The sequence below is a fragment of the Leopardus geoffroyi genome, chromosome E2 (genome assembly GCF_018350155.1).
Source record: "Leopardus geoffroyi isolate Oge1 chromosome E2, O.geoffroyi_Oge1_pat1.0, whole genome shotgun sequence".
Lineage (NCBI taxonomy): Eukaryota > Metazoa > Chordata > Mammalia > Carnivora > Felidae > Leopardus > Leopardus geoffroyi.
This window is the reverse complement of record NC_059335.1, coordinates 61,500,194-61,519,886: the sequence shown is the minus strand read 5'-3', so window position 1 is coordinate 61,519,886 and position 19,693 is coordinate 61,500,194. Positions and strand designations below refer to the sequence as shown.

Below are 19,693 nucleotides of genomic sequence, written 5' to 3'. Positions count from 1 at the left end.
CCCCACCCCTGGAGACAAAGACCCCTGCAACCAGACCTGCAACTCAGCAACCTCCCCACCCCCACCGGAGACCGGGACCCCTGAAACTAGACCTGCAAATCAGGAACACCCACTCTTGTAGACAAGGACCCCTGCAACCAGACCTGGCCTCAGCAACCCCCACCCCTGCAACCAGAACTGCCACTCAGCAATCCCCACTCCTGCACACAAGGACCCCTGGGACCAGACCTGGCCTCAGCAACCCCCAGCCCCGCACACAAGGGTCCCTGTAACCAGAACTGGCCTCATGAACCCCCACCCCTGCATACAAGGTCCCCTACAACCAGACCAGCAACTCAGGTACCCCCAACCCTGCACACAAGGACCTTTGTGACCAGACCAGGCCTCAGCAATCCCCACCCCTGCAGACAAGGACTCCTGCAACCAGACCTGCAACTCAGCAACCCACACCCCTGCAGGCAGACCTGCAACTCAGCAACCCCCACCCATGCAACCAGACCTGCAACTCAGCAACCACAAGCCCTGCACACAAGGATCCCTGCAACCAGACTTGGACTCAGCAACCGCCAGCCCTGCAAGAAGGACCCCTGGGACCAAACCTGGCATCACCAATCCCCACCACTACAGGCAAGGACCCCTAAAACCAGACCTGGCCTCAGCAACCCCCAACCCTGCACAAAAGGACCTTTGCAACCAGATCTGGCCTCAGCAACCCTCACCCCTGGAGACAAGTACCCCTGAAACTAGACCTGCAACTCAGTGATCCCCACCTCTGCAGACAAGGACCCCTGCAAGCAGACCTCCCCTCAGCAACCCCCACTCCTGCAAACTACTGCAGCCAGGTCTGCAACTCAGCAAACCCCACCCCTGCCGACAAGGACCCCTGAAACTCAGCAACCCACACCCCTGCAGACAGACCTGCAACTCAGCAACCCCCACCCCCACATCCAGACCGGTAACTCAGCAACCCCACCCCTGCAACCAGACCTATAACTCAGCAACCCACACCCCTGCAGACAGACCTGCAACTCAGCAACCCCAAGCCCTGAAGACTAGGACCCCTGAAATTAGACCTGCAACTCAGGATGCCCACCCCTGCACAGAAGGACCGCTGCAACCAGACCTGACCTCAGCAACCCGCACCCTGCAGACAAGGACCCCAGGAACTAGACCTGAAACCCATCAAGCACCACTCCTCCAGGCAAGGACCCCTGCAACCAGACCTGCAACTCAGGAACCCATCCGCTACAGACGAGGACCCCTGAAACTAGACCTGTTACTCAGCAACCTCCACCCCTGTAGACAAGGACCCCTGCATCCAGACTTGCAACTCAGCAACCTCCAACCCTGAGAACGAGGACCCCTGAAATTAGACCTGCAACTCAAAACCCCCCACGCCTGCAACCAGACCTGCAACTCAGCAGCCCCCACCCCTGCAGACAAGGACTCCTGAAATTAGACCTGCAAATCAGGAACCCCCACCCCTGCAGAAAAGGACCCTTTAAACTAGACCTACAACTCAGCAACTCCCACCCCTGCCGACAAGGACCCCTGAAATTAGACCTGCAATTCAGTAACCCCCACCCCTGCAACCAGACCTGCAAACAGCAGTCCCCACCCCTGCCGACAAGGACCTCTGAAATTAGACCTGCAAATCAGGAACCCCCACCACTGCACACAAGGACCCTTGCAACCAGACCTGGCTTCAGCAACCCCCACCCCTGCAACCAGAACTGCAACTCAGCAATCCCCACTCCTGCACACAAGGAACCCTGTGACCAGACCTGGCCTCAGCTACCCCCACCCTTGCACACAAGGACCCCTGGGACCAGACCTGGCCTCAGCAACCCCTACCCCTGCACACAAGGATCCCTGCAACCAGACCTGGCCTCAGCAACCCCCCACCCCTGCACACAAGGAGCCCTGAAACTAGACCTGCAACTCAGAAACTCCCAGCCTTGGAGACAAGGACCCATGCAACCAGACCTGCAACTCAGGAACCCCCATCCCTGCACACAAGGTCCCCTACAACCAGACCTGCAACTCAGCAACCCCCAACCCTGCACACAAGGACCTCTGCGATCAGGCCTGGCCTCAGCAATCCCCACCCCTGTAGACAAGGACCCCTGCAACCAGACCTGCAACTCAGGAACACCCACTCCTGCAGAAAAGGACCCCTGAAACTCAGCAACCCACACCACTGCAGACAAGGACCCCTAAAACTAGACATGCAACTCAGGAACCTGACTGCTGCAGACGAGGACCCCTGAAACGAGACCTGCTACTCAGCAACCTGCACCCCTGTAGACAAGACCCTGCAACCAGACCTGCAACTCAGCAACCCTCATCCCTACGACACACCTGCACCTCAGCAACCCCCACGCCTGCTTCCAGACCTGCAACTCAGCTACTGCCACCCCTGAGAACAAGGACCCCTGAAATTAGACTGCAACACAGGAATCCCCACCCCTGTAACCAGAGCTGAAACTCAGCAGCCCCAACCCTTGCAGACAAGGACCCCTGAAATTGGACCTGTAACTCAGCAACGCCCACCCCTACAAAGATCCCTGCAACCAGACCTGCAACTCAGCAACCCCCACCCCTGGAGACAAGGACCCCTGCAACCAGACCTGTAACTCAGCAACCCACACTCCTGCAGACAAGGACCCCTGAAACTCAGCAACCCACACTCCTGCAGACAGACCTGCAACTCAGCAACCCCCACTCATGCATCCAGACTTGCAACTCAGCAACCCTCAGCCCTGCAGACCAGGACCCATGAAATTAGACCTGCAACTCAAGATGTCCCACCCCTGCTCACAAGGACCCCTGCAACCAGACCTGGCTTCAGCAACCCCCACCCCTGCAGACAAGGACCCCTGCAACCAGACCAGCAACTCAGGAACCCAACCGCTGCAGATGAGGACCCCTGCAACTAGACCTGTTACTCAGCAACCTCCACCCCTGCAGACAAGGACCACTGCATCCAGCCCTGCAACTCAGCAACCTCCACCCCTGAGAACGAGGACCCTGAAATTAGACCTGCAACACAAAAACCCCCACCCCTGCAACCAGACCTGCAACTCAGCAGCCCCACCTCTGCAGACAAGGACCCCTGAACTAGACCTGCAAATCAGGAACCCCCACCCCTGCAGACAAAGACCCCTTAAACTAGACCTGGAACTCAGCAACCCCCACCCATGCAGACAAGGACCCCTGAAATTAGACCTGCAACTCAGGAACCCCGACCCCTGCAGAAAAGAATCCATGCATCCAGACTAGTAACTCAGCAACACCCACCCCTGCAGACAAAGACCCCTGAAACTAGACCTGCAAATCAGGAACCCCCACCCCTGCAACCAGACCTGCAATCAGCAGCCCCCATCCCTGCAGACAAGGACCTCTGAAATTAGACCTGCAAGTCAGGAACCCCCACCTGTGCACACAAGGACCCCTGCAACCAGACCTGGCCTCAGCAATCCCCATCGCTGCACACAGGATCCCTGTAACCAGACTTGGCCTCAGGAACCCCTACCCCTGCACACAAGGTCCCCTACAACCAGACTTGCAACTCAGCAATCCCCACTCCTGCACACAAGGAACCCTGTAACCAGACCTGGCCTCAGCTACCCCCACCCTTGCACACAAGGACCCCTGGGACCAGATCTGGCCTCAGCAACCCCCACCCCTGCACACAAGGATCCCTGTAACCAGACTTGGCCTCAGGAACCCCCCCTGAATGCAAGGTCCCCTACAACAAGACCTGCAACTCAGCTACCCTCACCCCTGCACACAAGGACCCCAGCGATCAGACCTGGCCTCAGCAACCCCCACCCCAGGCCAGAAGGAACCCTGGGCAACTGGAACCTTTCTACCCCTCCCACTTTGAGCTCACCGTCCTTCTCTTTGTCCATCCGCACTTTCTTCAGGGCAACAATCTCATCCGTCTGGGTGTCCCGGGCCCTATCTGGAATGGAAACTCATCCATGATGGAATGATCAAATAGGCTTGATCCCACATCACCCACCCTTGTGCCACACAGGGGCCTCGTTCAGAACCCTGCGGGTTCCCTTTCCCTTCTTTGATAACTGGATGCCCATTGACACTAGGTCCTCACCATGCGAGCAGCGCCCGCATCCCCACCAGACACAGGCTCTCTGGGGGAGTCCTCTCATCTAACCTGGGTAGAGGGTGCTACTTACAACAGGCTCCCTCTCAGTGTTTCTCCTTAGAGTCAGGATGCGGGTCACTGCTCTGCTCTCTGTTGTTACTATGTTCTAACAGCAAATAAGATACTTTATCCCGGAAAAAATCCCTTATATCGTGCCAAGGAGGCTCCTCAAAGCCCTGTGCTAAAGTGCGCAGCTTCCAAACCCTAGTAGTATAAGGTATACCAACATCTCAGCTGCCACAGGCTGCAGCCCCGGCTGCTTCTGGAAGTTCTGCATTTTGCTGTAACAGTTGCCCCAACTTGCAGGTCAGGGTTGCAAATGCAATTTGAATAAATTACATTTATTCAGACATGGTGTGGAATTTATGGTAAATACACCACAGATCCGAGTTCACTTGCAGAAATTCTGCCCTGGCTGTGGAGCAATGGGTGTTAAGTTCCTTAACTGCTGGGACAGTCCCCTGAACCCCAGACCTCCCATCTTGGCCACTCACAGACAATGCCATAGGTGCCTTCCCCGATGCGGTTCAGCTTCTCAAACTCCTTCACACTCCGGCACCGTCCCAACTGAAAGACAGAGGTGCTGGCAGTGCAGGGATTGGCCAGCTAACGAACAACTAAAGATGGACATTTCACATTTAATTTGTACCAGGGAGCTCACTCATGTCTTGCTCACCAAACAGAAAGACAACCACGCACTTGGGCTTTTCAAATGAGAAAAGGGGGGCGATGTTACTGGGTGAGCAGACACTTTGAATGCATTATCACAGATAGCCTGTTCCCTTCCAATCCCACGGTCCAGATGTATGCTGCCTGGAAACAATAACCACTGGCCATGGACGGTTAAAATTAATTAAAATTAGTATTTCATTTCCTCACTTGCCATGTGTGTCGTGCTCCACACTGCTATGTGGCTCACGGTAACCACACTGGACAAGTCAGAAAACAACATTTCCACAATCACAAGAGGAATAGTGAGCAGCATTGGTCTAAATTACGCTTCGGAGACGGACAAAGCTCCTAGATCCTCACAAAGCATCTATCAAACGCAGTGGAAACTCATCTGTGGCAGAGACGAGCCATCCCCAACATCCACGCTGTACTTTTTCTAGTTAGGAAACACCGTCCAGTGGCGTGAGGCCAACCTGTTGGTAGCTGGATTTCTCAGCCTCCCTTGCAGCTAGGTCTGTCCATTTGACTCAATTTTGGCCAATGGGATGTGAGCAGAAAGGACCAAGGCCTCAAGGAAGGGACTTCCCGGTCAAAGGAAGTTGGTTGCCACCCACTCCTTTTTGCTCCTGAAGCAGGGTGGGGTTTGAATGACGTGAGGTAGATCTACAAGGCAGACAGCTTGAGAGCCTGGTCCACCTCGTGGAAAATAGCTGCCTCTCTCTGGAAAGTTAGGGGAGGGAGAAAGAAAGTCCTGTACTTAAGCCACTATATTTAGGGGTTCCTGTCCTAACAGAGAGCCTGTATCCTGATGCACCCTTGTAATGCAGTACTTTGGTAGGTGGACCGAACGGGCATGTCTCTTTGGGTCCAGGAAGCACATGTGGCAAGTTTCAAATTCTAACAGTCTCTCTGGCCTTGCTGCCTCTATTCTCTTCCTAGCCCTTGCCTTCCATCTCCTCCCTTCCCACCACCTCTGGAACCAGGTCAGAATCACCCAGACTGAGCCCTTCCATGGTCTCCCCTCAGCCTCCTCTGCCCGCCAGTGCTTTCTCACACCCTCTCTCCTGGGGGAACCCCTGGTGCTTCCTAGTCACACTGTGTCTCTTATCTCCGAGAGGTTGCGTCTGCCACTCTCTAAATCTGGCATGCCAGGCCTCTTTGTCTCTGCATGTCGACATCCTAGTCACACTTACTAGCCTGGCAGAAACGCCACCTTTGTACAGATTTTTCTTTTTTACTGTTTATTTATTTTTGAAGGAGAGACAGAGAGAGAGAGAGAGAGAGAGAGAGACAGACTAAGCATGAGTGGGGGACGGGCAGAGTGAGAGAGGGAGACACAGAATCCGAAGCCGGCTCCAGCCTCTGAGCTGTCAGCATAGAGCCCGCGGCAGCTCTGGAACATGAGCCATGAGATCATGATCTGAGCCAAAGTCCCATGCTTAACCGACTGAGCCACTCAGGCGCCTCCACGCAAATTTCTCTTACAAAAAATTTCCCCCAGCTGCAAACAATTCTTTCCCTAAAATCCCGATACTTTCATATCTTGAAGCACCTACTATTGTGTACTCTGTCCTCATCTGGGTATGTCCCAGCTCCCCTCGAGAGGTTTCCCCTCACTCCTGCACCGTACTCGCAAAGCTGCGCGCACCTGCTGTGTGTGAGTGATGGATAACGGCCAGCGACTGCTCCAGGTGGCTCTAGGTGCGCACTCCGCCAGTGTGCTAATGACGCTTTCCGGCTTCTCAGCACCAGTAAGTAGTTAAAACACTAGGGTTCAAACCTGCACCTGCAAGAGCCGTCTCCCTTGGTAAAACCGCTCCACACCCCTAAGCTTCACTTTCCTCACCTTTATAAAGGGGCGCCGAGAGGACTAAACGACAATAACACACGCAGAAGCCTCGCACAGAGCAAGACACAAATGGAAGCTGCCGGGTGTCAGGCGGGGCCCGGCCACATCCATTTAAAGCCAAGGGAGACCACGCCTCCAACTCTTTCCACGGGCCAACTCCCCCGACACAAGGGGCTCTCGGGTCAGCCTGCAAAGCCCGGCCCCGGCGCAAAACGAAGGGACGCCTGCGGTAGAGCCCAGAGCCTGTTCTTCCAGAGGAGGCCGGCTGCTTGACAGCCCGCCCGTCCCTCGGCGGAGGGCGACCGGCCCCGCGGTCCGCCACCAGCCCAGGCCCTCGGCCCCGGAGCATCGCCGCCGGTTTCCGCGCCGGCCGCGAGGAACTCTGGGACTGTCGTTCCCGCCCGCGGCGGCGGCAACCTCAACGCTTCAGCGCGACACTAAGGGGCTCCAGGGCGTTTCGGTCCCGCCCTGCCCCCGGCGGAGCTACGGCGAGCGGCCCCCCGTCGCACCCTGTGTTCTGGAGGCACCGTGAAGTAGCCGTCCTTACGGATACACTTCAAACGGATCTGCTCAGGCTCTGACTCCGGGTCCCCCATGCCGAGCGCGGCGCCCTGCTCCCCGTGTGCGCAGGCGCAAACGAGGTTCTTGCGCGCTGGCGCTTGTTCTACTTCCGGGACACGCCCACTTTAGCAAAGGTTTCCCCGGAAGCCTCCCAAAGGCTCCTGGAGGACGTCAGTTGCTGCTGTCTCCTCGCAGCACCGAGGTTTGGGCCTTATTTTAGTTTTAAGCGCGGGCACCTGAGCCGGCTGGGGCGCTGAGGAACGCCTGCCGGAGGAGGGGGAGGCCGAAGTCCGAGGGGCTGGGGAGTCCCTTGGAGCTCGCGAGGGCCGATCTGGAGCTACGCCGGGAGGGGCTTGGGCTGGACCTACGGGGGTCAGGGAGCGGAGGGCGCGTCGGAAGGGTGTGGAAGGCAAGAATGGATGGGACGCTGCGACGGCCGTCCCCTGACACATGAGTGTGGAGTACCCACTACGTGTTGGGCCCTGTCAGGCTCTGCCCTCGTGGACCTTCCATTCTAGTGGGACGCAGCCAAACGAGGTAAGTAAATAGATGGCTCGAGAGTCACGCGTGCTAAAGAGAAAAATGAGGCAGGGCAGTGAGTGGGACGTGCCGGGCGCGGGGGTGGAGCATTAAATAGGGTTCCAGGACAGGCCTCCCGTGCATGGGACTACACTGTAAATGCTAATATTAATATAGGCTAAGGACATTTGGTAATCATGAAATTAATCATAACTTAGAATCATTTGTTTTAGTGTAAACTAATTATCATGCTCAGTTCATTCCAGCCCCTTTTTAATCATTCATAAGCTAAGCTTCTAGCTAATAACGAAATTAGGAAAAGTGCCTTGGTAGGTATAGTTTTTAGATTGTTTGAGATTCTCAGGGCAGGGGTAGGAAGAGGGCAATTTCTAGGTCAAATAGATTTTTTTTTTAATTTTTGTTTATTTTTGAGAGAGAAACAGTGTGAGCGGAAGTGGGGAGGGTGCGGTGAGAGAGGGAAGCACAGAATCTGAAGCAGGTTCCAGGCTCTGAGCTGTCAGCACCCAGCCGGACGTGGGGCTTGAACCCACAAACCGTCAAGATCATGACCTGAGCCGAAGTTGGACGCTTGACCGACTGAGCCACCCAGGCGCTCCTTAAATAGAAATTATTGGGTACTAGAAATTTTATGGAGAAGGTAGGGGTGCTGACCCAGTGCGGTCAAGTCCACATTTGCATGGGCTTGATTCTTCTGTACACATACTTAGTTGTGTATTGAATGAATACAAGTAATGATGTTAATAATGTGTTGCTAAACAATGTCAGTATGAGATTTATTATGTTGGGGTTTATACTGAAACTGGAAGTCAATTGTACTATTTAATACTAAAGGGGTATGATTCTCATCAACACACAGAGACAGAGGGGTGCTTGGCTGGCTCAGTAGGTGAAGCGTGCAATTCTTGATCTCGGGGTTGTGGGTTTGAGCCCCACGCTGGGTGTAGAGGTTGCTTAAAACATAAAATCTTTGATAGAGACAAAAAGACCAAGTGTAAAGCCTGCTGACCGTTCTAGCAACCAAGGAGACAAACACATACTGTTACGAGACTAACTGTGTCGGACCAGACAGGGCAGGGTGTTCCCTCCAGCCACTCTGGAGGAGAGTGGAGCCTGACCCGTGAGCTGCCAGTTGTGAGGGAACGCCAGCAGGGCTTCCCTGAACAGCCCCTCCTGTTGGGACCCCTCATGCACAGCCAGAAAGAGGGGACGTTGTCAGCTCACCTCCCCCCGTCCCATGGCAGCTCTGGCAAGGCCACTGCCCAAGTTCTACGTGCCATGGGTGCCCCCACCCCAATTCCACATTCTTCTCCTGGATCCTTTAATACTCGGCATCAGCTTACAGTCAAGCTCGGAGCCCGTGGGCCCCGCAGGGTGACTGTGCACTTCCCTGTTCTGGGACGTGACACCTTAAAGTGGAGTCCTCAGAGTCCAACCTTTTGTCCAAGTGTGGGGGACGTCTCGTTCACCGTAATTGCCGAGTACTTATGCCACACCCCTTCGGAAGTGAATGGGAAGGATTTTAAATTGCCCAGCAAGAGACTGCGATATGCTGCCTGCCATTCGTTCATCACTCTGCACAGGCAGTGACACCAGAGGGTTACTGATTCGCTCGTTGCCGCAGAGTTCCCTCTCTGGGCCAGAGGCACTCTTGCCCTCTGCCAAGCTGCCAGCAGCTCTGGGGCAGGTGAGCCCGAGGTGGTCACTGGGGGACCTCATTCCCCGAAGGGGCAGCTGCAGCTTCTCACAGGGCAGGTGGCCCTTCTGCCGTCATCGCTGAGACTCAGCACAGTAAAAAACGACAGCTCCTCGGGGCACTTGTTTATTCTCGTAAACCATAGGCGTCTACTGTGCTAGGGTTTCTGTGTCGGTAGTAGGGGCCCCATTCAGCCTGCTCCTGAATGGTTCTCTGCTCTTCACTTCTGATGGAACCGTAGCTGGTTAGAGTCTCCTGTGAGGCTTTAGTGATGATGATCTGTGGAATGACAGCTTTCTTCTTGCTCGAGTTTACCTTTACATCAGGTTTCTCTAGAAGGAAGAAAACATCCAGGTATTTAACATGTCTGTGGAAAAGCCCTTCTAGAAGGCAGAGAAGGTCTGTGTTAGGGCCAGAGCAAAAGAATTAGATGTGTGGTTCAGGAAGAGAAGTGGTCAGGGTCAAAAGCAGTCAGAACACGTTACAGAGCTTTCATGGATTGACAGCTCAGCCAGGAGGGTGGTGAGTACTCGACGCCTCTTTCAAGGAAGGCAAAGGGAGACACGCTTCCACCACCCACCGTGGAGAGTCTGAGCTGCTGGCTGGCTCGTGCGACAGACCTGGAGGGAGAGAACGGAGAAAGAAGACAAAAGGCAGAGTCTGTCCCAGAGGCGAAGGTTCAGATACGCAGCTTCCCCTGCACAGAACCTTATCAGTCAGAACGCTGAAGCATTAGCATTTCTGATGTCGGCCACAGCATCCTCTTCAACTTAAGCTTCCAAGGGTGCGCAGAGCTTGCGAAATGCCAAGGTTGCCTTACGTTACACGAGACGAAAGCAGAAGTGCGTTCTTGCCTGCAGGGTTGTGTCTCCCAGCCCCCTCCCTGGGGTTACAGGTTTGAGGCACAGCCTTTCAGGCTTCTGGTGAGGCACTACAGAGAGGTCTTTTTTTTGTGCGTGTACCCAATAGAGCAGGGAGAGTTAGAATCATCGCACTGCCGCAGAGTTGTTACAAAATGCTATTGCACTGGTTCCGTTGCTTTGTCCCCCGCTTAAAATACCTCATGAACCCGGCTACGGGCAGGGGCGGGTGGATAGTTGCTCGTTCTGTGTCAGACATCATTCTGAGCCCAGAGTAATGATGACGGTGACTACCAGCTCACAGCAGTTTCTGAAGTAGGTCCTCTTATGAGCTGTGTTTTACAGGTGAAGGGACTGAGGCGCAGAGAGGTCATGTGCTCAAGCCTGACGGTACAGGGAGATGCTGGGGCCCCGAGCTCCCTCCTTCTTCGTCACCGCATCCACAGCTCCGATGGTTTTAACTACCAGTGAAGGGCCCATGGCCTGCACCAGGCACTGAGAGTGTCCTTTTTATTTTATCATAAGTAAAAAAACCCTGCATTTCATCATATTTTGCATTTAAGTTGGGGAGTTCATGTTTTTTATATTAGTACACACTTTTTGCGTATTAAGACTAAGAGGTGATGACTATGCGACTTAAAAACTGCATATGGAATGATGTGCACGCGCTCTTTGATGCTTTTAGGGTCACATTATGGAAGGGGGAGTCCGGCAGCTGCTCGCAGGGCTTGGCTGAGCCCCGTGTGTGCACATACAGGGGTGGCCTCTTCCACGGCAGCCTGTGTTCCGCTGTCTGGGGCCCATCCAGTACACAACCAGCTCCCTTTAATGAACATAACTGGGGTTATTGGCAGTTTTTATCTTTTTCAAGTGATGCTGCAAGGAACATTCTTTCATTTATGTACGTGCACATTTGTGAGGGTGTATCTACTGGGTAATTGACTGGAATGAAGATTTTGGTAAGTATTGTCCACTTGTTTTTTGTAAAGATCACATCACTATATTTCCACGAAGACTCTATCAACAGGACATGTCTCCATCCCCTCCCCTCATCCTTGCCAATTTGCTAAATCTTTTCCCATTTATATGAAAATGGGAAGTACTGACTTCTGCCCCCACTGGTCCCAATCACCTTCCCTGAAGCTTCACCTCAGCCTGCGAGGTGAGCGTCTTGCTGCTTATTCACAGTCCAGTGGTGTTTATTTTCCTGTGAATGCTGGTCACGTTCTTTGCTCATTTTGCACTTGGACCTTTTTTGTGTGCGAGAGCTTTTTGTACATTTAGGAAATTTGCCACTGGCGCCGGTACCGTAAACGGTTCAGACACATCAGTCTCTTTCTTCTGGCTCTTAGAGTCTGTCAGAGTGAAAAGGTGCTCCCTCCACCCAACCTACAAAAACCGTTACTGTTTTACTATGTTCAATGTTCCGGTTCCTGTAGAATCGGAGTAAGGACCGAGGCAGCGTCGTTGCTCTCTCAGTGGTCCAGTCGGCTGTCTCTGAACCACCGAGCGAACTCTCCCATCTTTCCTCCACTCCTTCCACTTGGTGCCTTCATCATGAATTCCGTGACGGTGAGACACGTGTGTCCATCCTGCTGTCTCCATGGCAACACACTTTCATGTCAGGGCTCAGTCCCTCTTGTGCCTCTGCTCTTCCAGTTTCCTGCTATTTGTACGTTTTTATTCTCCTAGGTAAACATTAGAGTAATGTGGTCCAGTCCCCAAAAAGAACTGTGGTGTTCTGATTGCGGTCACTGATTTTATAGACTAAGGGAGAGTTAACATCTTTACATTATGGAGGTTCTCTGATTCAGAACAAGAGTTCTTTAGAGTTTTAAAACGTTTTCACGTAGGAACACGAATCTTTTTTAGGACTCTTGATACATATTACCTGTACTAGTTTTCAATTACTGTCTAACAAATCACCACAAATTTAGTGGCTGGCTTAAAACAGTACCTGTATTTGTCATCCCCAATTCTGTTGGTCCTAAGTCCAGGCTACGATCCAGCTGTCAGCCAGACTGCATCTTCTCGCGGGCCTGGGGCCTTCCAAACTCATTCAGGCTGCTGGCTAGAGGTTCGTTCTTTATGGGTGAGGGACTGACGTCCCTGCTTTCTTGCTGGCCGTCGGTAGAGGTTGCTCACAGCTCCTCTCACAATGTGGCAGCTTAAAAAAAATTTCTTTTGAGATATGATTGACGCGGTAGCTTCCTTCTTCACAGCCACCTGACACTGACTTTTTAAAAAAGGCTTCTCTAGTTAGGTCTGGCTGACCCACGATAAACTCCGTTTGAAGTCAAAACCAATGGATTACTAACGGGATCACGGGAGTAACACCCATCTTCTTCACAGGCCCCGCCCACATTCAAGGGGCAGGGATTATACAGTCGTTGTTCCGGCAGACAGGGATCTTGGGGCCCGAGAATCCCGCCTACCACATTACCAAGTTGTCTTCAGGAAAATCGGTATTTCCGTCAACAATGTGTCAGAGCACTTGATCTGTTGTATGTTATTCTTTGACCTCTCATATGTTGCAAATATTTTTTGACCTTACCATTTGTTTTACGCTTGTTTGTAGAGGATTTGGGGAGATGTTTTACTTTTTAACCTAGTCAGATTCTTCAGTTATCTCTTTGTAATGTCTTTGTTTTGACTCTTAGAAAGATGATCCCCACTGAGGACTCATATTAAAATGTACCTATTTTTGTAGTCATTTCTGTTCTTTGTTTTAAAGTTTATTTATTTTGAGAGAGACTGCACAAGTAGGGGATGGGCAGAGGGAAAGAGAGAGAGAGAGAGAGAGAGAGAGAGAGAGAGAGAGAGAATCCCAAGCAGGCTCTGTGCTGGCAGCGCAGAGCCCAAAGCGGGGCTCGAACCCACAAAGCCGTGAGATCATGACCTGAGCCGATACCAAGAACCGGTTGCCTAATGACTGGGGCCCCCAAGGCGCCCCTGTAGTCACTTCTTATATTCACTCTCCCCTAGCTGGACTTTCTCTGAGCACACAGCAGGAAGTTAAAATTCAACATGAACTTTCCCTTAAAATGGTAAGCAATTCTTCTAGCATAATTTATTGTGTAATTCTTCCTTTGCCACTTACTTTTGGTGCTAATTTTATACACACACACTCATAGTAAGGTCTTTTTTTTTTTTTTTAATGTTTATTTTTTGAGACAGAGAGAGACAGAGACAGGGCATGAGCAGGGGAGGGGCAGAGAGAGGGAGACACAGGATGTGAAGCAGGCTCCAGGCTCCGAGCTGTCAGCACAGAGCCTGACACAGGGCCTGAACTCACAAATTGAGAGATGGTGACCCGAGCCGAAGTCGGACGCTCAACTGATGGAGCCCCCCACAGGCACCCCAGTAAGGTCTTATTCTTGTCCATATTTTGTTTCATTGATCTATTATACCAGAACTATATTATTTTCATTATTACAAATTTTGATGTATTTTTTTTAAGATTTTATTTTAGTTTATTAAAATGTTTTTTCATGTCTATTTTTGAGAGAGGCAGAACGAGAGGGAGACACAGAATCCAAAGCAGGCTCCAGGCTCTGAGCTGTCAGCACAGAGCCTGACCCGGGGCTCGAACTCACGAACCTCGAGATCATGACGTGAGCCGAAGTTGGATGCTCAACCAGCTGAGCCACCCAGGTGCCCCTTAGATTTTATTTTTAAGTAATCTCTACACCCAATGTGGGGTTCGAAGTCACAACCCCAAGATCAAGAGTCACATGCTCTACAGACTGAGCCAGCCAGATGCCCCAATTTTGATACATTTTTAAACTTACAATTTTGAAGTTATAAACTCACAGGAAGTTCCGAAAGTACAGAGAAGTCCCATATACCTTTCACCCAGTTTCCTCCAATGGTAACATCTTACGTAATTACAGTACAATGGCAACACCAAGATGTTGATTTTGGCACAGTTTGTGTTCTGTGCCATTTTATCACATGTAACCACCACTAAGATCAAGATCACTAAGATCCAGATACACCACAAAGACCTCCTCTTTGCTAACCCTCTACAGCCACACCTTTCTCCCCTCCCCCCAACCTTCCCACCCCCCTGCCATCCCTAATAGACTCTGGCAACCACTGGGCTATTCTCACATTTCTGTAATTTTGTCATTTGGAGATTATATAAATGGAATCCTACAGCATGTGATCTTTTGAAATTGGCTTTTTTTCATTCAGGATATTTGAAATAGCTGACTTATTGCAAATAGGCACACTCTACCTTCAAAAAATTATGGACATATTCAGACACACATGAAAACAATAGTATAACGATACCCATATATGCATCACCCAGATTCAATGTTTTGTCCCTTTGTTTTGTCTATCTTCCTCAGTGTTTTTCCTGAGTACTGTCGAGCAAATCTCAGACATATAATTTTACCCATAGTTAATGCAATATGTTTATCAAATAGGGATTATTTTTAGCATAAGCACAATAACCTTGTCACATCTAAGAAAACCATTATTAATAACTAATACTCAGTTTGGTATCTCAATAATGACTTAGCCCAGGCCCACGCCGTATTTGGTTCCTAGGTCCCTCAAGTGTCCTTGCACAGTCCTCTCTGCTATGGACTGAATGTTTGGGTCCCCCCGGAAGTCAGGAAGTCGAGTGTGAAAGGCCTAATCCGCAGCGGGATGAGATGTGGAGGTGGGGCTTTGGGGAAGTGATTAGGTTGAGACGAGGTCATGAGGGTAGAGCCCCCACGATGGGATCGGTGCCCTTACAGGAGGAGGAGGAGGAGACCACAACCTTCTCTCCCCAGCCATGTGAAGACACAGCAATCTGGGGCACCTGGGTGGTTCAGTCATTTAAGCATCCAACTTCACCTCAGGTCCTGATCTCAGGGTTTCTGAGTTCGAGCCTGGCATAGGGCTCTGTGCTGACAGCTCAGAGCCTGGAGCCTGCTTAGGATTCTGTGTCTCCCTCTCTCTCTCTCTGTCCCTCCCCCACTTGTGCTCTGTCTCTCTCTCTTAAAAATAAATAAAATGTTGGAAAAAAAAGTCTTTACAAGCAAAACGTATCTGTTTATCCCCCTTGCAAAAAAAAAAAGACGACGACACAGCAATTTGATGGCTGTCTGCAGGCCAAGGAGGGGTCCTCACAGGAATGGAATCAGATTGTTGGGACTCCTCCGCCTCTAGAATTAGGACGAAGAAATGTCTGTTGTTGAAGCTACACAGTCTATGGCGTTTTGTTACAGCAGCCAGAATAGACCTTTTTTCCATGTCATTGATTTGCAGAAAAATCAGGGTCATTTTTTTTTCCACTAGAATTTCCAGCATTTTGGAGCTGGCCGATTGCACATTTTTGTGGCGTGTTAATGTGTGGTATAACATGTGTATGTGGGTTTCGTAACGCAAAGTTGTAAGTATCGACAGAAGTAGCAAGACAACGAACCCATCCCACAGCTGCCACAGGTCAAGCGCAAGGTCAGACTCCACCTCCGCCCCAGCGCTTACCCTCCATTCTAGTTACCGCTGCTACGAGACAACTTACCCCAGCCCGTAGCAGCTTGAGACAACCGTTTTATTTTCTCACAATTTTAAGGGTCGGGAATTCAGGACAGGTTTGACCGGGCAGCTATCGCTTATGGTCCCCAGGTGGCTACAGTTGGATGCTGTCTGGGGCTGTGGTCTCTGAAGGCTCCGCTGGGCTGGACGTGCAAGACGGCGGCTCCCAGGGCTGGTCACTGATGCTACTGCTACGTGGTGTCTGGTGGCTCTAGGCGGGGGGCCAGAATCACCTGAAGGTTTGTTCAGTTGCAAGTCTGGCCCTTAGGCTGGAAGGGCTTAGAGACCAGGGCTGCGAGGCCTCCCCAGGGGGCTGGGCTCCTTCCCGGCGGGGTGTGGCGGCTCAGGGTTCCAGGTGCCGGTCTGTGTTCCCGAGGGCAAGGCGGGACGGCGTCGCCTTTCCCGGCCCAGCCTCACAAACCACTTTTCTCCACCTTCTATTGGTTTCAAGAGAATGTCAAGCTGGCAGAGATTTAAGGAGAGGCTACAGGCCCCGCCCAGGTGGGAGGGGCATCAAGGTCACACGGCAGAACCGGAGACAGAGCAGGGCCTGCGGCTGCCTTTGGAAAATGTCCTCAGCCGCACCGCACTCCTTCCACTTCGCAGCAAATCTCAGACACCATCTCCGTCAGTCACATCGATTTATACTTCAGTCCTTTGGGTGCAGCTCTAAGACACAAGGACTGGTGTGTATTCCATGCGTTTTGAAGCGTAATTCACACAAGATAAAATGCCCAGTCCTTAACCGCACAGATGGATTCGTTTTCACAATTGTATGCACCTGTGTAATCACCCCCACGAGAGGCAGACCTTTCTACCACCATGCAGCGTCCCCACAGGCTCCCTTCCAGTCAGCTAGCCTCTCCCTCCCTCATTCCTACCCCAGAAAGAACTCTCTGGTTTTTATCCCGTAGTAGTAAGACCTACTTTTATTATTTATGTGATACACAGCATTTTCGACTCGTTAGGACTCTCCGTTGCTCTTAGGCTTTTGTAGTATTAGGTTAGTTGAAGGAAACTTTGACTCCCAAAGCCCTACTTTTTCCAAATCTAATAGGGAAATTCTTCAGCTTTACAGCACAAATGTGAGAGAGAAGCTGCTCATGCCCTAGTTTAAATGTTCCACCTGGCAGACCAGGTGTCTGCAGTTCTGATCGCCGGATCCTCCTCTCTGCAAGGTGACCAAGACCCGCTGCGTCCGCCTTATTGAACGCAGCCTTTTCTGGGTTTACTTGATCTCTTTGCAACATTTAATGCTGTTGACCAAATTACCTTCTTTCTTTTCTAACAGCTTTGTTGCGGTATAATTTACATACCATAAAATTCACCTGTTTGAGGCATACCATTCAGTGATTTTTCGTAAACTTTCAGTGTTGGTCACCCATCGTCCCAGTATTGAGAACATTTCTGTCACCTTCAAAAGACCCCTTGTTCCCATTTATGGCTGATCCCTGCTCCCACCCTTAGTCCAGGCTTCCCTTTATATAAATTTGCCTTTCCTGGACACTTCACATAAATAGAATAACGATACATGTGGTCTCTTACATTTGGCCTCTTTCAGTGGACGATCAGGATTTGGGGACTCCCTCACGGGCACGATGTCAGTAGCTTGTTCCCCGTCACTGCTGAGATGCCGCCTTAGATGGAGAAACCACACTCTTCGCCTTCTCTCTTGAAACCCCACCTTCACTCTCGCTCTCTGACCTTGCCCCTCTATATCCACCGTCTCTCTGCCCTCTGAAATGAGGGTGTGACAGACACGAGGTGCCTCTCCAGCCGACACCCACCTGCCCACACCTGCCTGTACTGGCAGAAGTCCAGCCCCAGAACTTTCACATCTGAGCCTATCCTGGCGATGCTGGGCAGGTGAGACCCTCCAAGGGAAGGTTCTTGCACGGAGAACAGCCTCTCGTGAACGAGACAGCAGTCCGGTCTGCATGTGACGCCAAGGGCCATCCAGCTCTCTGACAACACTGGGGGTGGCAAAAGCGTAGACCCAAACAGTCCTTGATGCCATGGCATGCTGCTGAGCAAGCCACTGTGAGTGCCCTCTCGTGACCCTTCATTTGCGAGGTGTTGAACCCCTCAGCAGTACAGCCACATCTTGTTAGCTGCTCTGTGACTTGCAGCCAGAAGGCTCCTGACCGACCGGCAGCGTTCTTCAAACCTCCTCCCCAGGACGCTGGCCCTTCCTGCAGTCTTCCACTCAGGCAAGGGTTCATACAGCAGGATCTGGAGTCCGGGCCTTGCTCCCAAGCCCAGCACCCTCATTTCAAACGGCTTCCTGCCCTTGACCTCACAGGTGCCTCAGTCGGAGCCCACCCGTGCTCACCAGGCCAGCATCGTCTGACCTACCAACCATTCATCCCTAGGTCAGTGATGCCCCACGTCCCCTCCAACAGCAGGGTCTGCAGGTCCTACCTCCCACATCCTTTCAGAATTCCTACTGCCAATACCTCATTAGTTCCTACTCCGTTGCTGCCACGGGCCTATGACAGGTCCCCTCACTGCCCCCGAGTAGCCTCTATTCTGGAGAAAGACTTCTCCAAGGCACAAACCCCATCACACCTGCCTTGTTTTAGTTATTTAACAGTTCCGTTTCCATAATGCACATGATAAAATTGATGAAAGGCTTCATATTCTGGCTGCTTCTGCCGCCTCATCCCCCACCCACCCCCACCTGCAAAGGTCTGGCCACACTGGGCTGCCAACCAAGTGAATACATTTACCAAACTGACCTCTCTGTCCCACCAACGTCCTAGTTCCTCTGATCCCTGTGCCCTGGGTTGAGTTCCCACATCCCTTCTTACAGGACTCCCAGGTCCTGTTCCAGTCTGCGGAATGTTGAGGGAGCAACAGTCCTGCCCAAAGACACTCGGCCCTCGGGAACGGTGGGTCTGCCTTGCAGCCAGACGCTGCGAAGTCCCTCTGGACTCTGCTATGCATCTACCACCTGGAAAGTTACCCAAACCTTCATCCAACTGCTGTTTTCCGCCGACAATTCTGGATATTTACCTCCTACACAAAGGTCCTAAAACCCTTCCCTCACTAGGGCATGCCCCCTGCCACTGGTATCCCACCACTCAGGCTCCTTTCTACACCACCCCCACATTCCCCCGCCTCAGGTTCTGTCCCCTCCTGGGCGTGCCTTACCTTCGACTTCAGATGAAGGCCACTGTCGCTTGGCTGCCCCTCTCTTTCCATGGAGGCTCTCTGCAGGCTTAGTGTCCGGAGGCTTCTCAGACTCTTGAGAATGCCTGCCCGTCGGCCTTTCCTTGGCCTTGGGAGCTGAACTGACGCGCCCCTTTTGCTCCTCACCTGAAACACACGGACAATTAGTCCTACAGTTTACTGGATCCCAGTCCTTCAGTTGGCTGCTTTGGCCCACAATGAAACAAGGAAGCTCGCAAGCCTCGGGTCCCTCCGTCTCTCTGAACGTGGGTGTTTCCGTGGGTGAAAAGACCCCCGACGCACAGTCGTCAGGGAGGACTCAGGCGCCTCACTCAGGAGTGAGGAGCGGGGGCGGGTGGGGCGCCCAGCACCCCCAGCCCCCGGCGTGGGCGGACCCCGCCGAGGGCCCCTGTCGCCCCGCCAGCCCTGCGCGAACCGCGGCCTCGGGGCCTATGAGACGACGGGCCGACGGCCCTTTACCTTTCCTAGGTTTGTGTTTGCTTTTGGAAAGTCCCATAGGTGAGCCCACCGCTCCCCGGCGCAGCCCCGCACTCCGTACCTCTGCTGGCGCGCCGCGGGAGTGACTCACGGAAGCTAACCCGGCAGACCTGCGCGGGTCTCCACGGCAACGGCAACGGCAA

At 52.3% G+C, this 19,693-nt stretch overlaps 1 protein-coding gene and 2 long non-coding RNA genes across 8 annotated transcripts in view; 1 reads left to right on the top strand and 2 right to left on the bottom strand.

Moving 5' to 3' along the window:
* Positions 1-19,693, bottom strand: part of CDK10 (cyclin dependent kinase 10) — a 26,089-nt gene extending 6,396 nt beyond the window's left edge. The window contains exons 1-4 of one of the 6 annotated variants that reach the window (XM_045440081.1): positions 19,612-19,693; positions 19,035-19,199; positions 4,666-4,738; positions 3,896-3,967 (exon numbers count right to left, since the gene is read on the bottom strand). In XM_045440081.1, coding sequence (XP_045296037.1) covers positions 3,896-3,967; positions 4,666-4,738; positions 19,035-19,085 — 196 coding nt within the window. In that variant the 5' untranslated portion in view covers positions 19,086-19,199; positions 19,612-19,693. The other 5 variants (XM_045440083.1, XM_045440080.1, XM_045440079.1 and 2 more) reach the window with 5 other exon arrangements.
* On the bottom strand, positions 2,684-3,260 carry LOC123577808. Its single transcript, XR_006702101.1, has 3 exons — positions 3,178-3,260; positions 3,043-3,126; positions 2,684-2,790 (listed from the first exon to the last, which is right to left on the bottom strand). It is a non-coding gene; the product is annotated as an uncharacterized LOC123577808 (long non-coding RNA).
* On the top strand, positions 7,415-19,291 carry LOC123577806. Its single transcript, XR_006702099.1, has 2 exons — positions 7,415-7,790; positions 18,694-19,291. It is a non-coding gene; the product is annotated as an uncharacterized LOC123577806 (long non-coding RNA).